At 32.6% G+C, this 21284-nt stretch overlaps 1 protein-coding gene across 8 annotated transcripts in view; it reads left to right on the plus strand.

Annotated features, from left to right (window-relative positions):
* Positions 1-21284, plus strand: part of PHF14 (PHD finger protein 14) — a 217823-nt gene that overhangs the window by 99748 nt on the left and 96791 nt on the right. For 7 of the 8 annotated variants that reach the window (XM_011280406.3, XM_011280403.3, XM_045052420.1 and 4 more), the window contains 2 exons: positions 3360-3410; positions 3542-3663. In XM_011280406.3, the coding sequence (XP_011278708.1) occupies positions 3360-3410; positions 3542-3663 (173 nt within the window). Of the gene's footprint in view, positions 1-3359; positions 3411-3541; positions 3664-6683; positions 10031-21284 lie in introns of those variants that run through there. The other variant, XM_019825526.2, reaches the window with a different exon arrangement.

A 21284-nucleotide genomic window follows, 5' to 3' on the forward strand; every position in this document is an offset into this window, starting at 1 on the left:
TTTTTTTTTCTGGCTGGAAATTGTTTATGTTACTTGTGTTTTGTTATTTAAAATTACCACAGAAATACATCAAAGATTACCATTTGCTAATAAGTATACTTAATTTAAAATGACTCTTTTGGGTAATTATAAATATATTCATTTTAAAAATAGCACTTTGCAGTGCCTGGGTGTCTCAGTCCATTAAGCATTTGACTTCAACTCAGGTCATGATCTCATTGTTCCTGAGTTCTAGCTCCTCGTCTGGCTCTGTGCTAACAGCTTGGAACATGGATCCTGCTTTGGATTCTGTGTTTCCCTCTCTCTCTCTATGCCCACCCCCCACTTATGCACACGTGTGCATGTGCGCACTCCCTCTCTCTTTCTTTCTCTGCCCCCCCGTCAGAAATAAGTAAATAAACATTTTAAAAATTGCACTTTAAAAAAATAGCCTGGGTGGAATCTGACTCTTGATTCCTGCTTAGGTCGTGATCTCATGGTTCGTGGGATCCAGCCCTGCATCGGGCGCTGCGCTGGAAGTGCAGAGCCTGCTTGGGATTCTGTCTCTCCCTCTCTCTGATGCTCTCTCTCTCTCTCTCTCTCTCTCAAAACAATTAAATAAACTTGAAAAAAATAGCACTTTCATAAGACATATACATGGTTAAATAAGAAATTTATTGAGAAATACAACTATGCCATTGTGTGATGGTATCACCCCTTGGCTTTATGCCTTATGATATTAATTACAGTGTGGGTATGAAAAACTTGCAATTGATGCAATCATATGAGAGGTTTAAGGATTTAAAGTATTAATCAGAAATGTTAAATTATTGTATATCTTCAAAAGAATTGCAAACATGAACTTAGGACATTCACATATATATTTCAAAAATTAATTCAATGGTTAGATAATTTAAAAACCTGGTAGTAGTTGACTTCTATGCAAAAAAGAACCCCAATTACTGGTAGCAGTTTACTACTAGATAAAGAAACAAACTGAATTGCTACTTCATTACCTAAAGATGGGTTGAATGAAGAAAAATAGGGGAATGTGTGAAGGCCTTTTGGGGATTCTTAGATGTTATGGGACTCAAATGAGTAATTTCAATATTTCCCCTTTGATATTGGTTATTTGGATCACCTTATTGAAATGACCTTATTGCATAAATTATGCAAATTAAAAATAGATCAGTAGAGAAGGGAACAGTAATTTATCCTTTTTGTCAGTTGTTTTATCATTTGTATTATCTAGTATAATTATGAGTTTCAACCTACCCACTTATTTGATTAAAACAAATTTATTGAGCTTTAATGTAGTACATGTTGTATTATTTTTAATTAAGTCAAGAAAGATGAATAGGACAAGGCTTTTACCAGTTTTGTGATGAATTGTGTCAGAGGACAGAAATTAAAGAACAGGAATGTCACAGAAAGGAAAGATGAATATGTAAAGAGCTAGCTTCAAGGTTATAGGTGAAACCTGGATAAGTGTCAGTATTAAGGACTCTTCATACTGATGTTCTCAAACTTTAATGTGTGTATAATTTGCTTGCGGATTTTGTTAAAGGGCAGACTCTAATTCAGTATGTCGAAGTGAGCATGAGCTTCTACATTTCTGGCAAGCTCCCAGGGGATGCCAGAATTTATGGGCCATGACTGATATTTTGAGGAGCAAGGCTCAGTACTGTTTTTTGGAAGTAAGAATGGATATATGTAGGTCCTACTCTTAATTATTTTATCTATCTTAAATTTTTTTATCCATGCATTATTCAACCACTGTTTATTTAGTGCTTACTTAGTACCAGATACTTTGCTTCCTGTGTACCAGAGTTACAAAGGTGAATAATTCATTGACTCTGGCAGTAAATTCAGTCAGTAACTTCAAAGATTTTTTTCTTTTTTTTTGTGTATATGTGTGGAGAAAATATCTTTATTTTTGTGTGTGTTTTCCTTTTTCTTTTTTTTTAAATTTTATTTAAATCCAAGTTGGTTAACATATAGCCTAATACTAGTTTCAGAATAGAATTCAGAATAGAATTTAATGATTCATCACTTACATATAACACCTAGTGTTCATGGCAGCAAGTGCCCTCCTTAATGTGTAGGGCCTGCATTTAAAGCCTTTTCCTGGATATAGTCTTTTTCTAACTTATTCCATAATGTAATTAGAACATCCTGATTAGCAGTACATAGAGTTTATAAATTTACTTCCTTTGAATGACTAATTTAGTCAACGCTTGGTTATCTAGGGGTAGATTAAACAGTATGCAATTGGCAATGTTATTAAATGACAGTGGACTCAGTATTATGAAGAATTGAAATGAGAGTAATTTAGGAAGACATCAATGCATTGGACATCATTTCTGTTTAGAATTATTGGTACCTGTTCTAATTTGGGAATGTTCCTTGATCTCAACAGTCAGGCAAAATAATTTGTGGGAATGGTGCCTCCATTCTCTTTTAGTCTCTCTAAGAGCTGTGGTCTGAACATGGGGATTACACATCTACAGGAGGCTGTCCTATGTGGATAAAGATTTTTAACATATTGGCCGCAAATACTATTGTATTTATATTACTTTTTTTATTAAAAAAATTTTTAATGTTTATTTTTGAGAGAGAGTGTGAGCAGGGAAGGAGCAGAGAGACAGAATCTGAAGCAGGCTCCAGGCCCTGAGCTGACGGCACAGAGCCCGATAATGGGCTTGAACTCATGACCTGTGAGATCATGACCTGAGCCAAAGTCAGACACTTAACCGACTGAGCCACCCAGGCACCCCATATATTATTTTTGAACATATAGAGGTCATCTTTGAAATAGTAAATATATTGTGAAATAATTGATGTAAACTTTCAACTAAATTCGTTTAAAGTAAGTAATTTATACTATGTTTTATTTCACCTAGGATTTGGGGACATCTGAGATCTTTTACTCCCACTTTTTTTATGACAGTTAGAAATTCTTTATATTATACAAACATGTATGTACACACATGAGAATACTAGAAGTAGGAGGAGTCCAGGTGTAGCATTTCAGCTATAGAAGCATGTAAGTTATGAAAATTGAAATGCTCTAGATAAATCATAATTGTGTGACATGTATAAAGTGTTGAAAAAAATCATTCTGATTTTGGAGAACTTATTTTTCCTATCAGAAATTTGTGTAATTTATAAGTAAAGAACTTGTAAAGTACATTTAATTTGTTATGTTTTTATCTCTCATAGATAAATTGTTAACAAAATATTGCTAGAGGAATACAGTATTAATTAGAAATACTAATTTTCCAAGTCCTTAACTTAAGGAGTAACATTTAACAGAGAGTATTTTTTTATTATTATTAATTAAACATTAGATATTTCTGTGGCATCTTTTTTTTTCTTAGAGAACCAGAGGACGAAAGCGAAGCTTCATTCCTGAGGAAGAAAAACATGAGGTTGGAATAAGTTAAGCATTTTTTACACAGTCTAAACTTTGAAAAACTTTCTTGCTTAAATTATTTCTTTTTTCCTCATATCCAGATTTTGTTTTATGTTTTGTTTTGTTTTGTTTTCTCTTGTATGGCAGGAAAGAATTCCTAGAGAGAGAAGGCAAAGGCAGTCTGTGTTACAAAAGAAGCCTAAGGCTGAAGATTTGCGAACTGAATGTGCAACTTGCAAGGGAACTGGAGACAATGAAAATCTTGTCAGGTAAATGGGATGCTGAGACTTTGTCTTCAGGGCATTAAGGTTCCATCTTCATCATTTTCTCATCACAGATATAATGGGGGAAAAATCACAGTATAGGGCTTTCTTAAAATCTTATTTAGTGGAAACTGTAGTTCAGAAACATTTCATTCTCTTACTAACCTGCCACACATGGTTATTTTCTGGATTGAGATGTAATTAAGAGTTCAAAATCTGGATTTTGAACACAAGAAACAATTTTCTCTTGACAAGAGCACTTGACACAGTGCTCGGTATATAGAGGCCACAAAAACAATTTGATTTAAACACTTAATACTATTATTACTTTATCTCATAAAATAGCAAAATTACTAAGTTGTTACATATTATAAAAGTTGAAATTTATTAGTAATAATGTTAAGACCAACACTTGTTTATTGACAAGAGCTTCATTAGCACTTCCTTACCATTTATCAAAATGAATGTGTTAAATGCTTCTCTCTTATGAAATAAAGAAAAGTGAAAAGATGGCCTAGGTAGATTTTGTTTTTTGTTTTGTTTTCTTCTTTGTTTCTTTGTTTTGATTTGGTACTTTTTTTTGTATCAGACATAATGCTAATCAGGAATCTCAGCTGATGTTGCACAGTGGCTATTCCTGAGGGTGCAGAGACTGTTAATTTTAACCTTTTGTTTCTTTTGTTGAGATGAAGAAATTTATTTAAAACCCTAGGTGAGATGGAGGAGTAGGTGGCATGAAAGGAAACCTCATTTAAAAGAGGTATCATTCTTTCAAAGTACAGTAACAAAGAGTCTTTTGGTATGTTAAGGGAACCCTTTCTGATTTCTTTTAAAAATTTTTTGATAAAACACTATGAAATTAACTGAGGGCATAGAAATTAAGTGTTTCAAAAAGAAAAAGGTGTTGAAACATATATTAGTCCTATTAAATGATTTTAAATATTTGCTTCCAAAATGATGTCATTTGTCGTTTAAAATCAAATTTCTGTTTGTTTTCATTCCTCAAAAACATGCAGTTTTAAATTTTATGAGTTTTTTTTATTCTATCATTAAAGAAGATAAGGAGAAAATAAAAATTCCAGTGAAGAAATGCAAAGTGCTTCAACAAAGTTAAGAAGGTCTATCCTATTTGGTCAGTAATTTTTGAAGTAGTACATATAAGATGTCATGAGCACTCTCTTGAAGATGAAACTCATTTAAATTTAGGGTAGAGTAGTTCCTGTATCAGAAGATACACATGAATAATTCTGACCACAATATAATTTTCTGATTTATGTGAATAAAGAAATCCCAAGCATAAGCATAACATGATGGAGTGCATAAAACTGTAAAAATAAATAAAAGGAAAAAAAATCCCATAAGACAGTCTTATATAATGAATAAAAATTCAGTCTAGAGGAAATCCTCTTGGGGTTGAGGGTTGTATTGTGGGATATAATCAATTTGAAACAATAGTTTAAAACATAGAGAGCTGGTTATTCTGTTTTTAATTATTTGAACCTATGTCAATATCAACCCTCTTATTTATTTTTTTCAAGATAGTTGATTCATGACATTTTTGCTGTAGGACCTATACATTTTTACAGGTTTCTATTTATTTTATTTGCTTGGTCATGTGTTTGAAAGAACCTAGGCTATATGTTCAATTTTTAGTTTAAAAACCACTTTATAGCAAGAGCAAGTCCAACACATCATATCATAGTTGTCAAAAAAAAAGTAGGCACCATCTTCCTTCATTTATAGCTGAAATTTTTAAAATAGTATTAGGCTTTCCTATCACTTATTTAATTAGTTTCTCCTATAAAATTTCCTTTCCTAATTGCATTATTATAACTTGCCAGAGTCTGAGATTTGGTGGAAAGTCTCCTGGAAGGTAAAGATATTTTGTTACTCTAGAAATAATGAATATACAAAGTCTTCTTCCTTGATTTTGCCTTGTTAAGAAGATAACATCACAGATTTTCTGCAAAGGTTTTAAAGAGGTAATGAAGAGGGAATTAAATGTTTTATAAATATTATATAGTAATGTTTTTGAGGACAAAATAAGCTGGATATAAAGCAGTGCCATAAAATGTTTTATGGTTATAATGTGAATCTTCTGTAAAAAAGAAATACATATTCAATTTAAGCACTGTTGCTCTTGAGTTAAAGAAGAATTTTATTTTATGTAGAATTTCACGTGTTTTTAAAAAAGATAATCGTATAAGCTATTATCTGCCATTTCCCTTAACATCTCTTTTATTTTGTAATTGGCACCATTATTGTTTGCAAATCATTCCCACAAAGGTTCACACTTTTATGATTAAGTTGCATCTTAAATATTGTGTACACATGCTATTTTTTAACTTTAATTTTAAGACATTTTAAATGAAACTTTATTTTTCCCAAAGATATATTTCAGTGCTTAGTCAGAGATACATTAAACTTATTATGTCTGTTAGGTTCTCTTATAAAATTAAACTTCTTGGGTGGTAATTTAATTAATAGTCTTTTGCTGAATATATTTTCTCAAGTTCCTTTGAACTAATGTATATGACTCACTAGAACCTGCTGTTTAGCAGCTTTGATTTTGAAACCACACTTCTCTATGTAATTCAGGCTATATAAAAAATTCTTTCCTAATTATTTTCTTGCTTTTTCAGTTATTGTATATGTGTATATGTGAATTTACATGTGGAATTTTTTAATATCATTGGAAATTGAGTTCAGTTAATCAGTTAACTGTAATATTAGTTTCCAACTGTTATTTTCAGTTTGCCTCTAAGTTTTTCTCAGGTCTTTGACAAGTAATTTACCATTTCTGTGTCTCAGTTTTTTCCCTCTATTGTACATGATCAGAATTATACTCTTTTCCTTTAGGGACTTATATAAATAACTACTGAGTGATCATATTTTTTCCGTATAAAATAGTAGGGTAGTGGTATTATTTAGTAATACAAAGGATACATATATGTGGGCTCTGAAATAAGGGTTCCAGTTGGTAAATATGTTGCGGTAATAATACATGCTTATTTTTTGCTTTTCAGAAAATGTGCCCGTCCTGTTTTTGTATCTAATTATTTCTAGAATATGGGGGACAGAAAACTTGAATTTGTTGAAACATGTTCTCTAAAATAATTAGACTGAACTATTTGCACTAGACATGAAGAATCTGAAAATGATCAAAGTCTTAAAGAGAAGGATGGTTTATAGTATCTTACAAATTTTTTAAAAATACTGCTTCCTTTTTGCCATTTGCTTTTAACATTTAATTAAAAATTATGTGGGAAGTTTCCAATTAAAATGTATTTTTTTTTATGCTACTGAGGGCTAAAGACCAAAATGAAATTCTGTTTTGAAATTGTGAAGTCTTTTTAGGCATTTATCTCTTTGTAATGGATGTTCTTTGTTCTAGGTAGTTATGGCCCATGCAGTGATCTAGTATTTGTTTTTGTTTGCACATTTCTGGCACATTTAATACTCAGTAAATGCTTGGTAAATGACTACTTCATAATAACTAATGACTGATTATTCTTTGCTGAATTAATTAAAAAAATGTATACTGTTACAATTTATTCCTAGAACAAATTCGTCATTAAATAGAAGTATTTGGTGAAAATATTTAAAAGCCTTAATAAAGGAGGATTGCTTTTATGTCATTAAAGAATAGGGGATTATTCGTTTCTGTGTATTAAGGAAGGAAATAGGAACTACAGACTTGAGATTAGTTAGTTGATGCATCAGTGTAATAATAGAAATGAAGTGATCCCTCTTCTTGATCATATTTGACTTGCAAAAGATAGATTTTTAGATATAGGTGGGCCTTTCTTCTAAGTCTTCATTGAACTATCAAATTAAGAATAAGACCAAACTTTTAGACCTCAAATTTTACTTTAACTGTGCAAACTCAGTGTGACACATTTTATTACTTGATGGGAGATAGGAGAGAGGAAAAAGGTTTCTAAAACTAAGAACCCTAGAATCCATTGTCGCCTTGAATAGCATCTTTAATTTTATCTTGTATTGTTGCTATTACTCAGACACATTGAGTGTAGGAAATGATCTATGAAGCTATTTCACTTTTATAGCTATGTCCACACTATTAAACGCTTATTACTGTATTCTCCTTGAGTATATGGCAAATTACATAGATACTTAACCATTTTAGTTATGAGATGAGGATGTCTGTTTGGTCTCTTAACAATATTATTAGCACTTTTATTTAGTTTCCATTTTAAACATCTGGATTCTGAGTGTTCCCCCCGAAACTAAATTTAATTGTATCATAAGCTGTTGGAACACCAGCAAGAATTTATATTTATCAGATTTGTATTTCAAATATCAGTTTTTGTTTACTCAGGTGTTTTTAAATTACCTGTTTTGTTCTAACATAGATGGAGGCTTATTAGATTGCCTGTGTCATAGTTGAGAAGGTGTTTTCTGGTAGAGATTTTATTAGACTGGAGAGTAAAGCTAAGATTAGTTACAACTTCAGTTACTATATTCATAGGACATCGGTTTGCTGAAAATGGATTGTTTTAAATTACTTAAAAAAATGAAACCTGGTGTTATTTTTTAAGAAGAGTTGAGATTACAGCTGATAGATTTCTTAAAACAAATAGCATGTATTATTTTATTTTGATTACATACTTGTTAGTTTATTATTTCTTGTGCAATTTATCACATAATCATTCTTAATGATAAAATTTGCATACTCATGTAGGAGTTTCATGATTGTAAGTGATGGTGTAAATATATATTATTTGGATACTTATGAATTAAAACTTAGAAACAACTACAAGTTTTAAAATGATTTGTGTCTTCTAAAAAATTTCAAATGTATTAAAAACAGACATTCCTGTACAAAGACATTTCTGTACAAACTTCTGTTTTTATTATTTGCTTCTATCAGCAATTACAAGGATAAGTTTTAGGTTTTTGTTTTACTTGTTTTGTCTTGTATTCCTGAGTCAGTGGTTAGTACCATTGAATTACTGTATTCTAAAGGACTATTTCTAAAACTTGGATTTTAATATTTCTTTCAGTTATATGTGGTAAAATGTATCCTCTCGTGTCACCCTGACAGCCTTTGTGTTATACCGCTTTCTTCAAGTTTGGCTGTTACTCTGTCTGGTATATATTTAACTTGGCTTTCCACTCTTGAAAGTATAACCATCTTGAAGGCATAGTCTCTGTTTCACTTACCCTCATAAACCTTTATGTTCTCGCTCCAAGTTACTGAACACCAACCCCCACCCTCACCAACCATGATGGTTAGTGGCTGACACACTTCATAGGAAGTTGTATTATGGAATCATTGCCAGGATATTAAATCTGACTAATTGTTATGTTAGATTTAATATAAAAGACAAAGAGCAGCATACAAAGATATCTCAGAAGACATATGGACTTCCTGTACTCTTGGCTTGAAGAAATAATGCTGCCTAACTCCTTTAACAGGGTTCACATCAAAAGAGAAGAAAAGTCTGGCATTCTAAATCCAAACTGATGAAGCTTTAGGAATTAAATGTAAACAAGGAACATAATTATGAACTCTTTGAATGTTTATTTTCTTAGATATTTAACTGTTCTTTTATTTTTATATATAATTTTAATAACGATTATAGAAACAGTTGCTTTTGAAGGAAATTCTGATATGATTAGTGAATAATATCTAATACTGAAGCAAGATTAAAATTCAGTAAAATTAGAACACCTATTTCTGTCACTTTCTGGAGTGTTTAACATAATTACGTCTTTATTTTGAGAAATACTAATAAATCTCCATTTTGTTTAGTACACAGTTGATTTTAACTTTTGATATCTTTTACAAAGGTATTGCTTTATGAGATCATCTTTAGTAATGAAAGCTTAATTTATTATTCTTGAAAACATGGTGGTTTAATTGTGTTAACTTTTAAAAAGCTACTTAATTGGATAAGCTTAATACTACACATAAAACTCTATAAGAATGCAAATAGTTAATACATGAATAATGCTAGAATGTATAAAGAATTCAGTCTGATTATTGATTAACAAAGATGTTTTTCTTTATTATCAAAGATAAGTAGGAAAAAAGGGAGCATATATATTGCAATTGTTTAAAGTTTTAAAATATATTATCCTTTATGATATATTTTTAAAAGTAGATATTTTTTGAATTTGAATGTAGACAACAGAAAATTAAAAGTAAAAAAGTGGCTCTACCTAAATAGAAACTTAATCATACATGTTTTGTTTCAGTGTTTTAAAATCTAGACTATGTCAACTACATAGACAAACAACAATTTAATGTCCCTAAAATTGTGAATTCTGAAGTAATAATGAAATGATTAAACAAGCTTAGACAGTTTCATGGAAATATTGTGTCCATATTAAAATTTATTTAAAAGTGTCATGTCCGTTAGTTCTCTGTTTGCTTGAGTTTAGAACATATAGGAAGACGTTACATAATTGCTAACCCAAACAACTACGATATGTGAATTTATCGTAGTGTGTGTGTGTGTGTGTATGTGTGTATGTGTGTATGTGTGTATGTGTATGGTCTGTTACATACAATGGAATGCATAAATGTTAAGTGAATAAATTGATGACTTTAACAAAAGCAGGTACTCCTATAACCCCCCATTTCTAATACGATCTGGAACATTTTCATCACTTCCAAAACTTGTGCTGTTTTCCAGTCAGTCATTCTTTCCAAAGGCACCTACTTTTCTATTTTTCAAACTTATGTTACTTTTTCTTTTCCTCTTGTAGAATTTCATATGAATTATATGTTAATTTTTATTTGATATCAGCTGTTTCTAATGGGTATGTGAAGGAATCCCACTGTGGTTTTAATTTGCATTATTCTGATATATATTGATATATAAGGATGTTGATAGGCAAGTCAGTTAATCTCTGTGGATCTCTGTTTTCTTATTTTAGGAGAAGAATTTCAGCTGTATCATATCTGAGGTCTAGCACACTAGCTCTGATAATCAAAAATTATATGATATTCCAAGTCCCCAAGTCCATACTGCTTATTTGTTTACATTCTCTCACAAGCCCTCCATGGAAACACATTCTGTCAGTAACATTTCTCTCTAGGCTACTCTGTATGTAGAATGTAATTATGTTTTCTTCAGTCTCCAAAAAAAAAAAAAAAAAAAAAAAAAAAATTTCTTAGAGTGAAAGCTGTTTTCATGTTGTGGTGTCTCATTTACCTAAATAGGAGGGGAAAGTAATTTAATTCACAACTTCATCTTTCATTGATAAATAGCAAATACTTCTTTTCTTTTTAAAAAATAAATATATTGAGATCCAGTGTTTGAACTGCAAAATCAGCCATTATAAGTGTAGAGCATAATAATGACTTTTACTACATTTGTTAAGTGATTTGCTATCACTAAAATCCAGTTTTACAATATTTCCATCACCTCAAAAACTTCTATGCCTGTTTACTGTCAAACCTAGTTTCCACCTTCAGCCTTAGGCAACCTCTGCCAACATTTCCCTACCAGTTCCTCATAGCCTATTTACTTTCCTGTCCTGCTCTTTTCATCTTAATATTACCATTATACATATTTCTTGTTACAGATTTTTTTAAAATTTTTTTCCTAAAGGCAACAAAGATTCTTTTTCTGATCCAAGCTTTAGTCAGTCTCCTGAACCTCCTCCTAGGCTCATCTGTGTACTTCTTTGTAAAACACAGGTTTAGCAAGAACTCTGCTAAGTCACTTTTATTTTTTAATCTTTAACGTTAGTTTTTATTTTTGTAATGTTTTTCTCATACAAATAATTTTTACCTCTCAGTTAATCTCACCTTTTCACTCAATTTCAGGTATTGTCCTGAATTTCTCGCCTCCAAGATCTCTTAATTTTAATGCTGTTTTAATCCTGTTGTGGTTTTTTTTTGTTTAATTTTTTTATTGAAGTATAATTAGCATATAGTGTTATTATATTAGTTTCAGCTGTGTAATATAATGATTTAACAATTCTATAAATTACTCAGTGTTCATCACAGTAAGTATACTGTTAATCCTCTTTATCTCTTTCACTTATCCCTCCACCCACCTCCCCTCTGGCAGCCATCAGTTTGTTCTCTATATTTAAGAATCTGCTTTTTTATTTGCCCTTTTTTCTTTGTCTGATCATTTGTTTTGTTTCTTAAACTCCATGTATGAATGAAATCATACTCTACTTGTCTTTCTCTAACTTATTTCACTTAGCACAGTATCCTCTGGCTCCATCCAGTTTGTTCCAAATGTCAAGATCTCATTCTTTTTTAGAGAGTACTAATCCAGTGTATGTACACACACATACACACCATCTCTTCTTTATCCACTCGTTTGTCAGTAGACACTTAAATACTTGACTTGCTTCCACATCTTGTCTGTTGCAAATGATGCTGCCGTAAATATAGGGGAGGATGTATCTTTGAATTCATGTTTTTGTTTTCTTTGGGTAAATACTCAGTGGTGGAATTATTGGATAATATGGTAATATTGTTTTTAATTTTTTGAGGAACCTCCATATTGTTTTCCAAAGTGGCTGAACCAGTTTGCATTCCCACCAACAGGGCAAGAGGATTCCTTTTCTTCTACATTCTTGTAACACTTGTTTCCTTTGTTTTTGATTTTAGCCTTTCTGACAGGTGTGAGGTGACACCTCACTGTAGTTTTTTTTTTTTTATTTTTTTAACATTCATTCATTTTTGAGAGACACAGAGAGACAGAACATGAATGGGGGAAGGGCAGAGAGAGAGACACACACACACAGAATTCAAAGCAAGATCCAGACTCTGAGCTGTCAGCACAGAGCCCGACATGGGGCTTGAACTCACTAACCGCGAGATCATGACCCAAGCCAAAGTCGGATGCTTAACTGACTGAGCCACCCAGGCGCCCCTCATTGTAGTTTTCATTAGCATTTTGCTGATGATGAGTGATGTTGAACATCTTTTCATGTGTCTGTCAGTCACGTGGATGTGTATTCTTTGGAGAAATGTCTGTTGATGTCTTGTGCCCATTTTTTGATTGGATTTTTTTGGTGTGTTAACTTTTATAAGTTCTTTATATAGTTTAGATATTAACCCCTTATCAGATGTATTATTTGCAAATATCTTCTCCTATCCATAGGTTGCCTTATGCTTTTGTTGATAGTTTCCTTTACTGTAGAAAAGCCCTTTTTTTTTTTTTTTTTTTTGGTGCAGTCCCAAGTAGTTAAATTTTGCTTTTGTTTCTCTTGCCTGAGGAGACATACCTAGAAAAATGTTGCTAAGGCTGACTTAAAAGAAACTACTCCCAATGTTTTCATCTAGGAGTTTTATGGTTTCAGGTCTCATATTTAGCTCTTTAATCCATATTAAGTTTATTTTTGTGCATAGTGTAAGAAAATGGTCTAGTTTTCAGTTTTGTTTTATGTGTAGCTGTCCAGTTTTTCCCAGCACCATTTGTTGAAAAGCCTATCTTTTCTCCATTGTATATTCTCATCTCTTTTGGTTGTGGTTTAACTATCCAGTTATGCTTGGGTTTATATCTGTTCTCTATTCTGTTCCATCGATCTATGTGTCTGTTTTTGTGCCAGTACTATATTGTTATGATTACAGCTTTGTGGTATAATTTTGTAATCTGGAATTGTGGTACTCCCAGCTTTGTTTTTCTGTCTCAGGATTGCTTTGGCTCTTCAGGGTCTTTTGTGGTTCCATACAAATTTTAGGATTGTTTGTTCTAGTCCTGTGACAAATGTTGGTATTTTGATACTGATTGCATTAAATCTGTAGATTGTTTTGGGTAGATTGCTTTATGAACATTTAAATAATGTTGGTTCTTCCAATTCATGGGCATGGAATATCTTTTCATTTGTGTCATCTTCAATTTCTTTCATGGATTTTCTTTTCCATTAATTACTTTTCATTCATTTGTTTTTATTTTTTTTATTTAAAAATTTTTTTCATTTACATACAAGTTATTATAGCATATACTGCATCATTGATTTCAGGGGTAGGTTCCTTAATGCTCCTTACCCATTTAGCTCATTCCCCCTCCCACAACCCCTCCAATAACCTTCTGTTTGTTCTCCATATTTAAGAGTCTCTGATGTTTTGTCCCCCTCCCTGGTTTTATATTATTTTTGTTTCCCTTCCCTTGTGTTCATCTGTTCTGGATCTTAAAGTCCTCATATGAGTGAAGTCATATGATAGTTGTCTTTCTCTGACTAATTTCACTTAGCATAGTACCCTCTAGTTCCACCCATGTAGTTGCAAATGGCAAGATTTCATTCTTTTTGATTGTTGAATAATATGCCATTGTGTGTGTGTATATGTGTATGTGTGTGTATGTATATATATACACACACACACATATATATACATGTATATATACGTATACACACACACATATATATGTATATATATATATACATATATATACGTATATATACGTATACATTTATATGTATACTATATATATGTATACGTATACTATATATATATACATATATATATACATATATATAGTATATGTATATATATACATATACTATATATATGTATACGTATACTATATATATATGTATACGTATATATACGTATATATATGTATATATATATATATATAAAACTTCTTTATCCATTCATCCATTGATATATATATATATCCATATATATATATATGTATATATATATATGTGTGTGTGTGTGTGTGTGTATATATATATATATATATATATATATATATGAAACTTCTTTATCCATTCATCCATTGATGGACATTTGGGCTCCTTCCATACATTGGCTTAGTTGATAGTGCTCCTATAAACATTGGGGTGCATGTGCCCCTTCAAAACAGCATACCTGTATCCTTGGATAAATACCTAGTAGTGCAATTGCTGGGCCGTAGGGTAGTCCTATTTTTAATTTTTTGAGGAACCTCCATACTGTCTTCCAAAGTGACTGCACCAGTTTGCATTCCCACCAGCAGTGCAAAAGAGATCCCTTTTCTCTGCATCCTCACCAACATCTCTTGTTGCCTGAGTTGTTTATTTTAGCCATTCTGACTACTGTGAGGTGGTATCTCTTTGTGGTTTTGATTTGCATTTCCCTGATGATGAGTGATGTTGAGCATTTTTTCATGTGTCTGTTTGCCTTCTGGATGTCTTCTTTGGAAAAATGTGTATTCATGTCTTTTGCCCATTTTTCACTGGATTATTTGTTTTTTGGGTGTTGAGTTTGATAAGTTCTTTATAGATTTTGGATACTACCCCTTTATCTGATATGTCATTTGCAAATATCTTCTCCCATTCCGTTGGTTGCCTTTTAGTTTTGCTGATTGTTTCCTTCACTTTGCAGAAGCTATTTATTTTGATGAGGTCCCAATAGTTCATTTTTGCTTCTGTTTCCCTTGCCTCTGGAGATGTGTTGAGTAAGAAGTTGCTGTGGCCAAGATCAAAGAGGTTTTTGCCTGCTTTCTCCTCAAGGATTTTGATGGCTTCCTCTCTTACATTGAGGTCTTTCATCCATTTTTGAGTTTATTTTTGTGTATAGTGTAAGAAAGTGGTCCAGGTTCATTCTTCTGCATGTTGATGTCGTTTTCCCAGTACCACTTGCTGAAGAGACTGTCTTTATTCCATTGGATATTCTTTCCTGCTTTGTCAAAGATTAGTTGGCCATACGTTTGTGGGTCCATTTCAGGGTTCTCTATTCTGTTCCATTGATCTGAGTGTCTGTTCTTGTGCCAGTACCAGACTGTCTTGATGATTGCAGCTTTGTAGTATAGCTTGAAGTCCGGGATTGTGATGCCTCCAGCTTGGGTTTTCTTTTTCAAGATTGCTTTGGCTATTCAGGGTCTTTTCTGGTTTCATACACATTTTAGAATTGTTTGTTCTAGCTCTGTGAAGAATGCTGGTGTTATTTTGATAGGGATTACATTGAATAGGTAGAGTGCTTTGGATAGTATCGACATTTTAACAATATTTGTTCTTCCTATCCAGGAGCATGGAATCTTTTTCCATTTTTTTGTGTCTTCTTCAGTTTCTTTCATAAGCTTTCTATAGTTTTCAGTGTATAGATTTTTCACGTGTTTGGTTATATTTATTCCTAGGTATTTTATGGTTTTTTGTGCAACTGTAAATGGGATCGATTCCTTGATTTCTCTTTGTCGCTTCATTGTTGTTGTATAGGAATGCACGCATTTCTGTGCGTTGATTTTATATCCTGCAACTTTGCTGAATTCATGAGTCAGTTCTAGCAGTTTTTTGGTGGAATCTTTTGGGTTTTCCATATAGAGTATCCTGTCATCTGCAAAGACTTCAAGTTTGACCTCCTCCTGGCTCATTTGGATGCTTTTTATTTCTTCGTGTTGTCTGATTGTTGAGGCTAAGACTTCCAATACTGTGTTGAGTAACAGTGGTGAGAGTGGACACCCCTGTCTTGTTCCTGACCTTAGAGGGAAAGCTCTCCGTTTTTCCCCATTGAGGATGATGTTAGCGTTGGGTCTTTCATATATGGCTTTTATGATCTATCTCGAGGCATGCTCCTTCTATCCCTACTTTCTTGAGGGTTTTTATCAAGAAAGGGTGCTGTATTTGGTCACATGCTTTCTCTGCATTTGAAAGGATCATGTGGTTCTTGTCCTTTCTTTTATTGATGTGATGAGTCACATTGATTGTTTTGTGGATCATTGATGTTTTATATACCTCCTTGGTTAAGTTTATTCCTAGGGACTTTATTATTTTATTATTATTTTATATCCTAGATATTCCTATTATTTACAATTCTGAGGTGCAATTGTAAATGGGATTATTTCTTAATTTATCTTTCTGCTACTTCATTATTAGTGTAAAGAAATTCAACTGATTTTTGCGTATTAATTTTGTATCTTATGAGTTTACTGAAATCATTTGTCAGTTCTAGTAGTTTTTTGGTTGAGTCTTTCTGCAAACAGTGAAAGTTTTACTTTTTCCTTACCAATTTGGATGCTTTTTATTTCTTTTCTTGTTGTTTGATTACTGTGAGTAGAACTTCCAGTACTATGTTGAAGAAGTGGCAAGAGTAGACATTCTTGTTCTGCTCCTGATCTTAGAGGAAAAGCTGTCAGGTTTTCACCACTTAGTATGATGTTGGCTCTGAGTTTTTCATATCATGGCCTTTATTATACTGAGATATGTTTCCTCTAAACCTGCTTTATTGAGGGTTTTTGTCATGGATATGTGTTGTACCTTGTCAAATGCCTTTTCTGCATCTTTGCGATGCTCATCTTTTTTATCCTTTTTTCTTTTTCATGTGATGTATCACATTGATTTGAAAATATTGAACCATCCTTTTATTCCTGAAATTAATCCCACTTTATCCTGATGATTGATTTTTTTTGAATGTATTGTTGAATTCTGTTTGCTAATATTTAGTTGATGATTTTTATATCATCACAGATACTGGCCTATAGTTTTTTGTTGTTGTTGTCTTTTTCTGGTTTTGGTATTAATACTGGCCTCATAGAATGAATTTGGAAGTTTTTCTTCCTCCTCTATATTTTTGGAATAGTTTGAGAAGAGTAAATATTACCTCTTCTTTAAATGTTTGTTAGAATTCACCTGTGAAGCTATCTGGTCCTGTACTTTAGCTTGTTGGGAGGTTTTTTTTTTTTGTTTTTTTTGTTTTTTTTGTTTTTTTTTATTAGTGATTCAATTTCATTGCTAGTAATCGATTTGTTCAAATTTTTTATTTCTTCCTGATTCAGTTTTGGAAGATTATGTTTCTAGGAATTTATCCATTTCTTCTAGGTTATTGAATTTGTTGGCATATAATTTTTCATAATATTCTCTTATAATCCCCTTGTTTCTGTGATGAAGTTGATCTTTTCAAAGAAACAGCTTCTGGTTTCATTTATCTGTTATGTTCTTTTGGTCTCTATTTCATTTATTTCTTCTCTAATCTTTATTATTTACTTCCTTCTATTGGCTTTGGGCTTTGTTCTTTTTCTAGCTCTTATAGGTGTTAGATTGTTTATCCTGCTAAGTCACCTCAGCTAGAATCCCCTGCCCTTGATATCTGATCATCCTAGATATCTGCTCTGGTTCCTCACCTTCCGCTTTCCCCCAGGTAATGTCTGATCACCTGGGCTATCTTCAGCAACAGTCTTCTTGGGTTGGTTTAGCCAGAATTTCTCCTTATCTTTGATGTTTCCCTTACTAATTTTCCACCCACTAACCCCCACCCTTTTCCTTGGCCATAAATTCCCACTTGGCAATGCTGTATTCAGGGCTGAGTTGCTTCTTTCCTACTGTAAGATCACATTGCAAGTGGTCCTAATACCTATTGTGATGGTCCCAAGTGTGATTGGATATTTTTTTTTTTTAGCAGAGGAACTTCTAATTAGATACACTAAAAGGGGTCTTGAAATGTGAAAACATCCCATTTTATTCCCTCTTCAACTCAATATTTTCTTTTAAGTTTTTTTTTAAGTTTATTTATTTTGAGAGGGAGAGATAGCAGGACAAGGGCAGAGAGAGGGAGGCAGAGAATTCCAAGCAGGCTCCACACTGTCAGTGCAAGAGCCCGATGTAGGGCTCGAACTCCCAAACCACGAGATCATGACCTGAGCTGAAGTCAGACAGTTAATTGACTTAGCCACCCAGGTGCCCCTCGATATTTTTAAACATTGGATATTTTTAAAAGAAGCCCACTAGATTTATGTAAAAAGCCTAAATTTTATTAAATTTTATTATCTCTTATATTGGGAGACAGTATTATGTAACATGATTAGTTTGAGGATTTATAGCTACTCAGTTGAGTTTGAAACCTGTTTCTGTGAGTTAGCGCTGCCCTTATCTTTCTTGTGCCTTAGTTTCCTTACCTGTAAAATAGCAATAATCAATAGTGCTTACCCCTTAGGTTGTTGGAGGATTAAATGAGATCAATGCGAATATAGGGGTTGGCTAAATGGTTAGGGAATTGTGAATGTTCTGCATATGCCAACAACAACAACTGTAATAAAACACTTATGTACCAGGTACCATACATATTTAATCATTTAATGCTCATCCTATGAGCTAAGGAGTATTATTATCTCCATTGAATTGAAGAGGAAACCATGATATAGAGGACTTAGGTAAATTCCCAGAAGTTGCATAGACTAGAAAGTAGTGGAGCTGATATTCAGATTCAGGCTGTCAGGCTCTAGCGTCTGTACTGTTAACCCTATATATTCTTAGCATAATTTGCATTTCAGCTCCCTGGTTAGATCAAACTTGCCTTTGATAAATGTATTTGTTGTAGGCTAAATGATGACAGCCCTTTAGGGTGATTTGATTTTGTGTTTATTTTATAGTTTACATGATATTCTTTGAGACTTCAGTGCTATAATCTTCATTCTTCTAACCATGCTATTTGAGTTTCTTTGATATGAAGATTTCTTAAAATGTACTACTTTTTCTTTTTTAATTTTAGATGTTATTGAATTGTTCTTTATTTATGTTTTATACTGAATGAGGATCATAGCACTAATAATGCATCTAACCTTTGACGATGTTTGTCTCTCTGTTGTTTGTTTTTAAAGAAATATACCTTCGCCTTTTTAGGGGGCAAGATTACATCCTTTTCAGATATTTTAAGAAATGTTAATATCTAAAAGGTATATGACTATAATATGTTCACGTAATATTTATGTTGTGTATGTACATATAAAATATATTAAAATACATACAACTTTAATGCCATATATATTAATTGAAGGTTGCTGTTTGTTAAAATCTGTGATGCCATCTATGTGTTTACTTTTTGATTATTGGTAATTTTAATTGTGGTCATCTATTTACTAAATGCTTTTGAAGTCCCTTTGTCTTGTCTTAAAGAACAACACACATCAATGCTATGCTGTAATTGTAGATTAAGGAAATTTCTGAATATACCAGCACAATGACATGAAATTTTAAGAGAGGTGTATTTGTATTAACCACCAGTTGTGCAAAAAAAGAAAAAAAGAAAAAATTACAAGCATAGTATCTTTGCATCTTGTCCATTGTATTTGTAGAACAGATACGTGTTACATATTATAGGCCTCTTGATTGTTATCTGAGGGTTATTTGGAGAGGAGGGATCATGTAAATAGTGGAACAATACAAGATAATAGACAAAGATTGTGGTCCTTTGAAATTTAGTTAGCTTAACAAATAAGACATTATCATTTTAGAATATTCATGAGATAAATGTTAATTTTTTTTTTTTTTTTAGTTGAGAATTTGAGTCTTACTTCAGGATACATGAAACTTAGACTTAAATCTAAGAAATATACAACTTAAGAATTACATAACTGTAGGGAAATCTTACTCATATTTTAAAATGTGTGTATACATGCATGTGCACGTGTATTTTAGTTAGCTGTATGCTATTTGAACAGAAATGATTATACATTTCTGTTTTATTAAGGACAGAGAAGAGAAACTATTAAGCTTCCTTTTCCCTCATTCTTCTTATTCACGCATTCTCTGTAATGTGCGTCATTAGCATAACTTTAATATTCCAGTTAATAGTGTTGACATGTATGGAGAGACTGTTAATAAGGAAAATAAGGATGATAATTTTTCTGCTTATTAACAGAAGAAAATCTCTCTTTTTGAGAGCGGTAGTACGTTTAATATTTAATAGACTCAAAAAGTGAGCCTCACTTGAAAACTTAATCAGCCAAGAAAAATGGTAGGGAGGGCATAGAGCTAAAATTGAGAGATTAGAATCTGAGGTCAGGCTTTGCCAGCAAGAGGCTGTGTCACCATCAGGAATGAAGATAACTTCTTTGGGAACTAGTTGTCTCATTCGTAAAATGAGTGGTGTACTAGATCAATTTGAAAATCCCCTTTAATTTTCATTCTGTGATTTATAATAGTATAGCAATGAAGACAAAATTCAGAAATTAAAGTTATTTGGGTGTATGGAATTCTGAATAATTTACAGCATAAAACTTTCACCAACGGTGGTATTTTTAATTGTATTATTAGCCTGTAATATTTTTCTGATTTAAAAAAAATTGAGTTATACATTTTATAGATAGTAGCCTACCAAAATATGTGAGTTATTATAAAGCAGATACTTTTCAGTTTTCAGGTTTGTGAGAAATGGCTTATAGTAGAAATGTTTTCTTTTAATCTGGAAGCTTTTTTCTTACTAATTTTCTAAGGTAAAATATTCTAGGTTGAACTTTTAAGTAGGCTAAATTATATTATGGATAAAAATGACAGGTTATTGGGGCACCTGGCTCAGTTGGTTAAGTGTCCCACTCTTGGTTTCAGCTCAGCTCATGATCTCATGGTTCATGAGTTTGAGTCCCACTTTGAGCTCTGCGCTGGCAGCAGGGAGCCTGCTTGGGATTCTCTGTCTCTCTCTCTCTTCCCCCCCACCCCCTTGTCTCTCTCCCTTTCTCTCTGCTCCTCCCCTGCTCTTCCTCTCTCAAAATAAACATTTAACAATAAAAGTTAGGGGCGCCTGGGTGGCTTGGACCGTTAAGCGTCCCACTTCGGCTTAGGTCATGATCTCACAGTCCGTGAGTTCGAGCCCCGCGTCGGGCTCTGTGCTGACAGCTCAGATCCTGGAGCCTGTTTCAGATTCTGTGTCTCCCTCTCTCTCTGCCCCTCCCCTGTTCATGCTCTGTCTCTCTCTGTCTCAAAATAAATAAACGTTA

This window comes from Felis catus, chromosome A2 (genome assembly GCF_018350175.1).
Source record: "Felis catus isolate Fca126 chromosome A2, F.catus_Fca126_mat1.0, whole genome shotgun sequence".
Lineage (NCBI taxonomy): Eukaryota > Metazoa > Chordata > Mammalia > Carnivora > Felidae > Felis > Felis catus.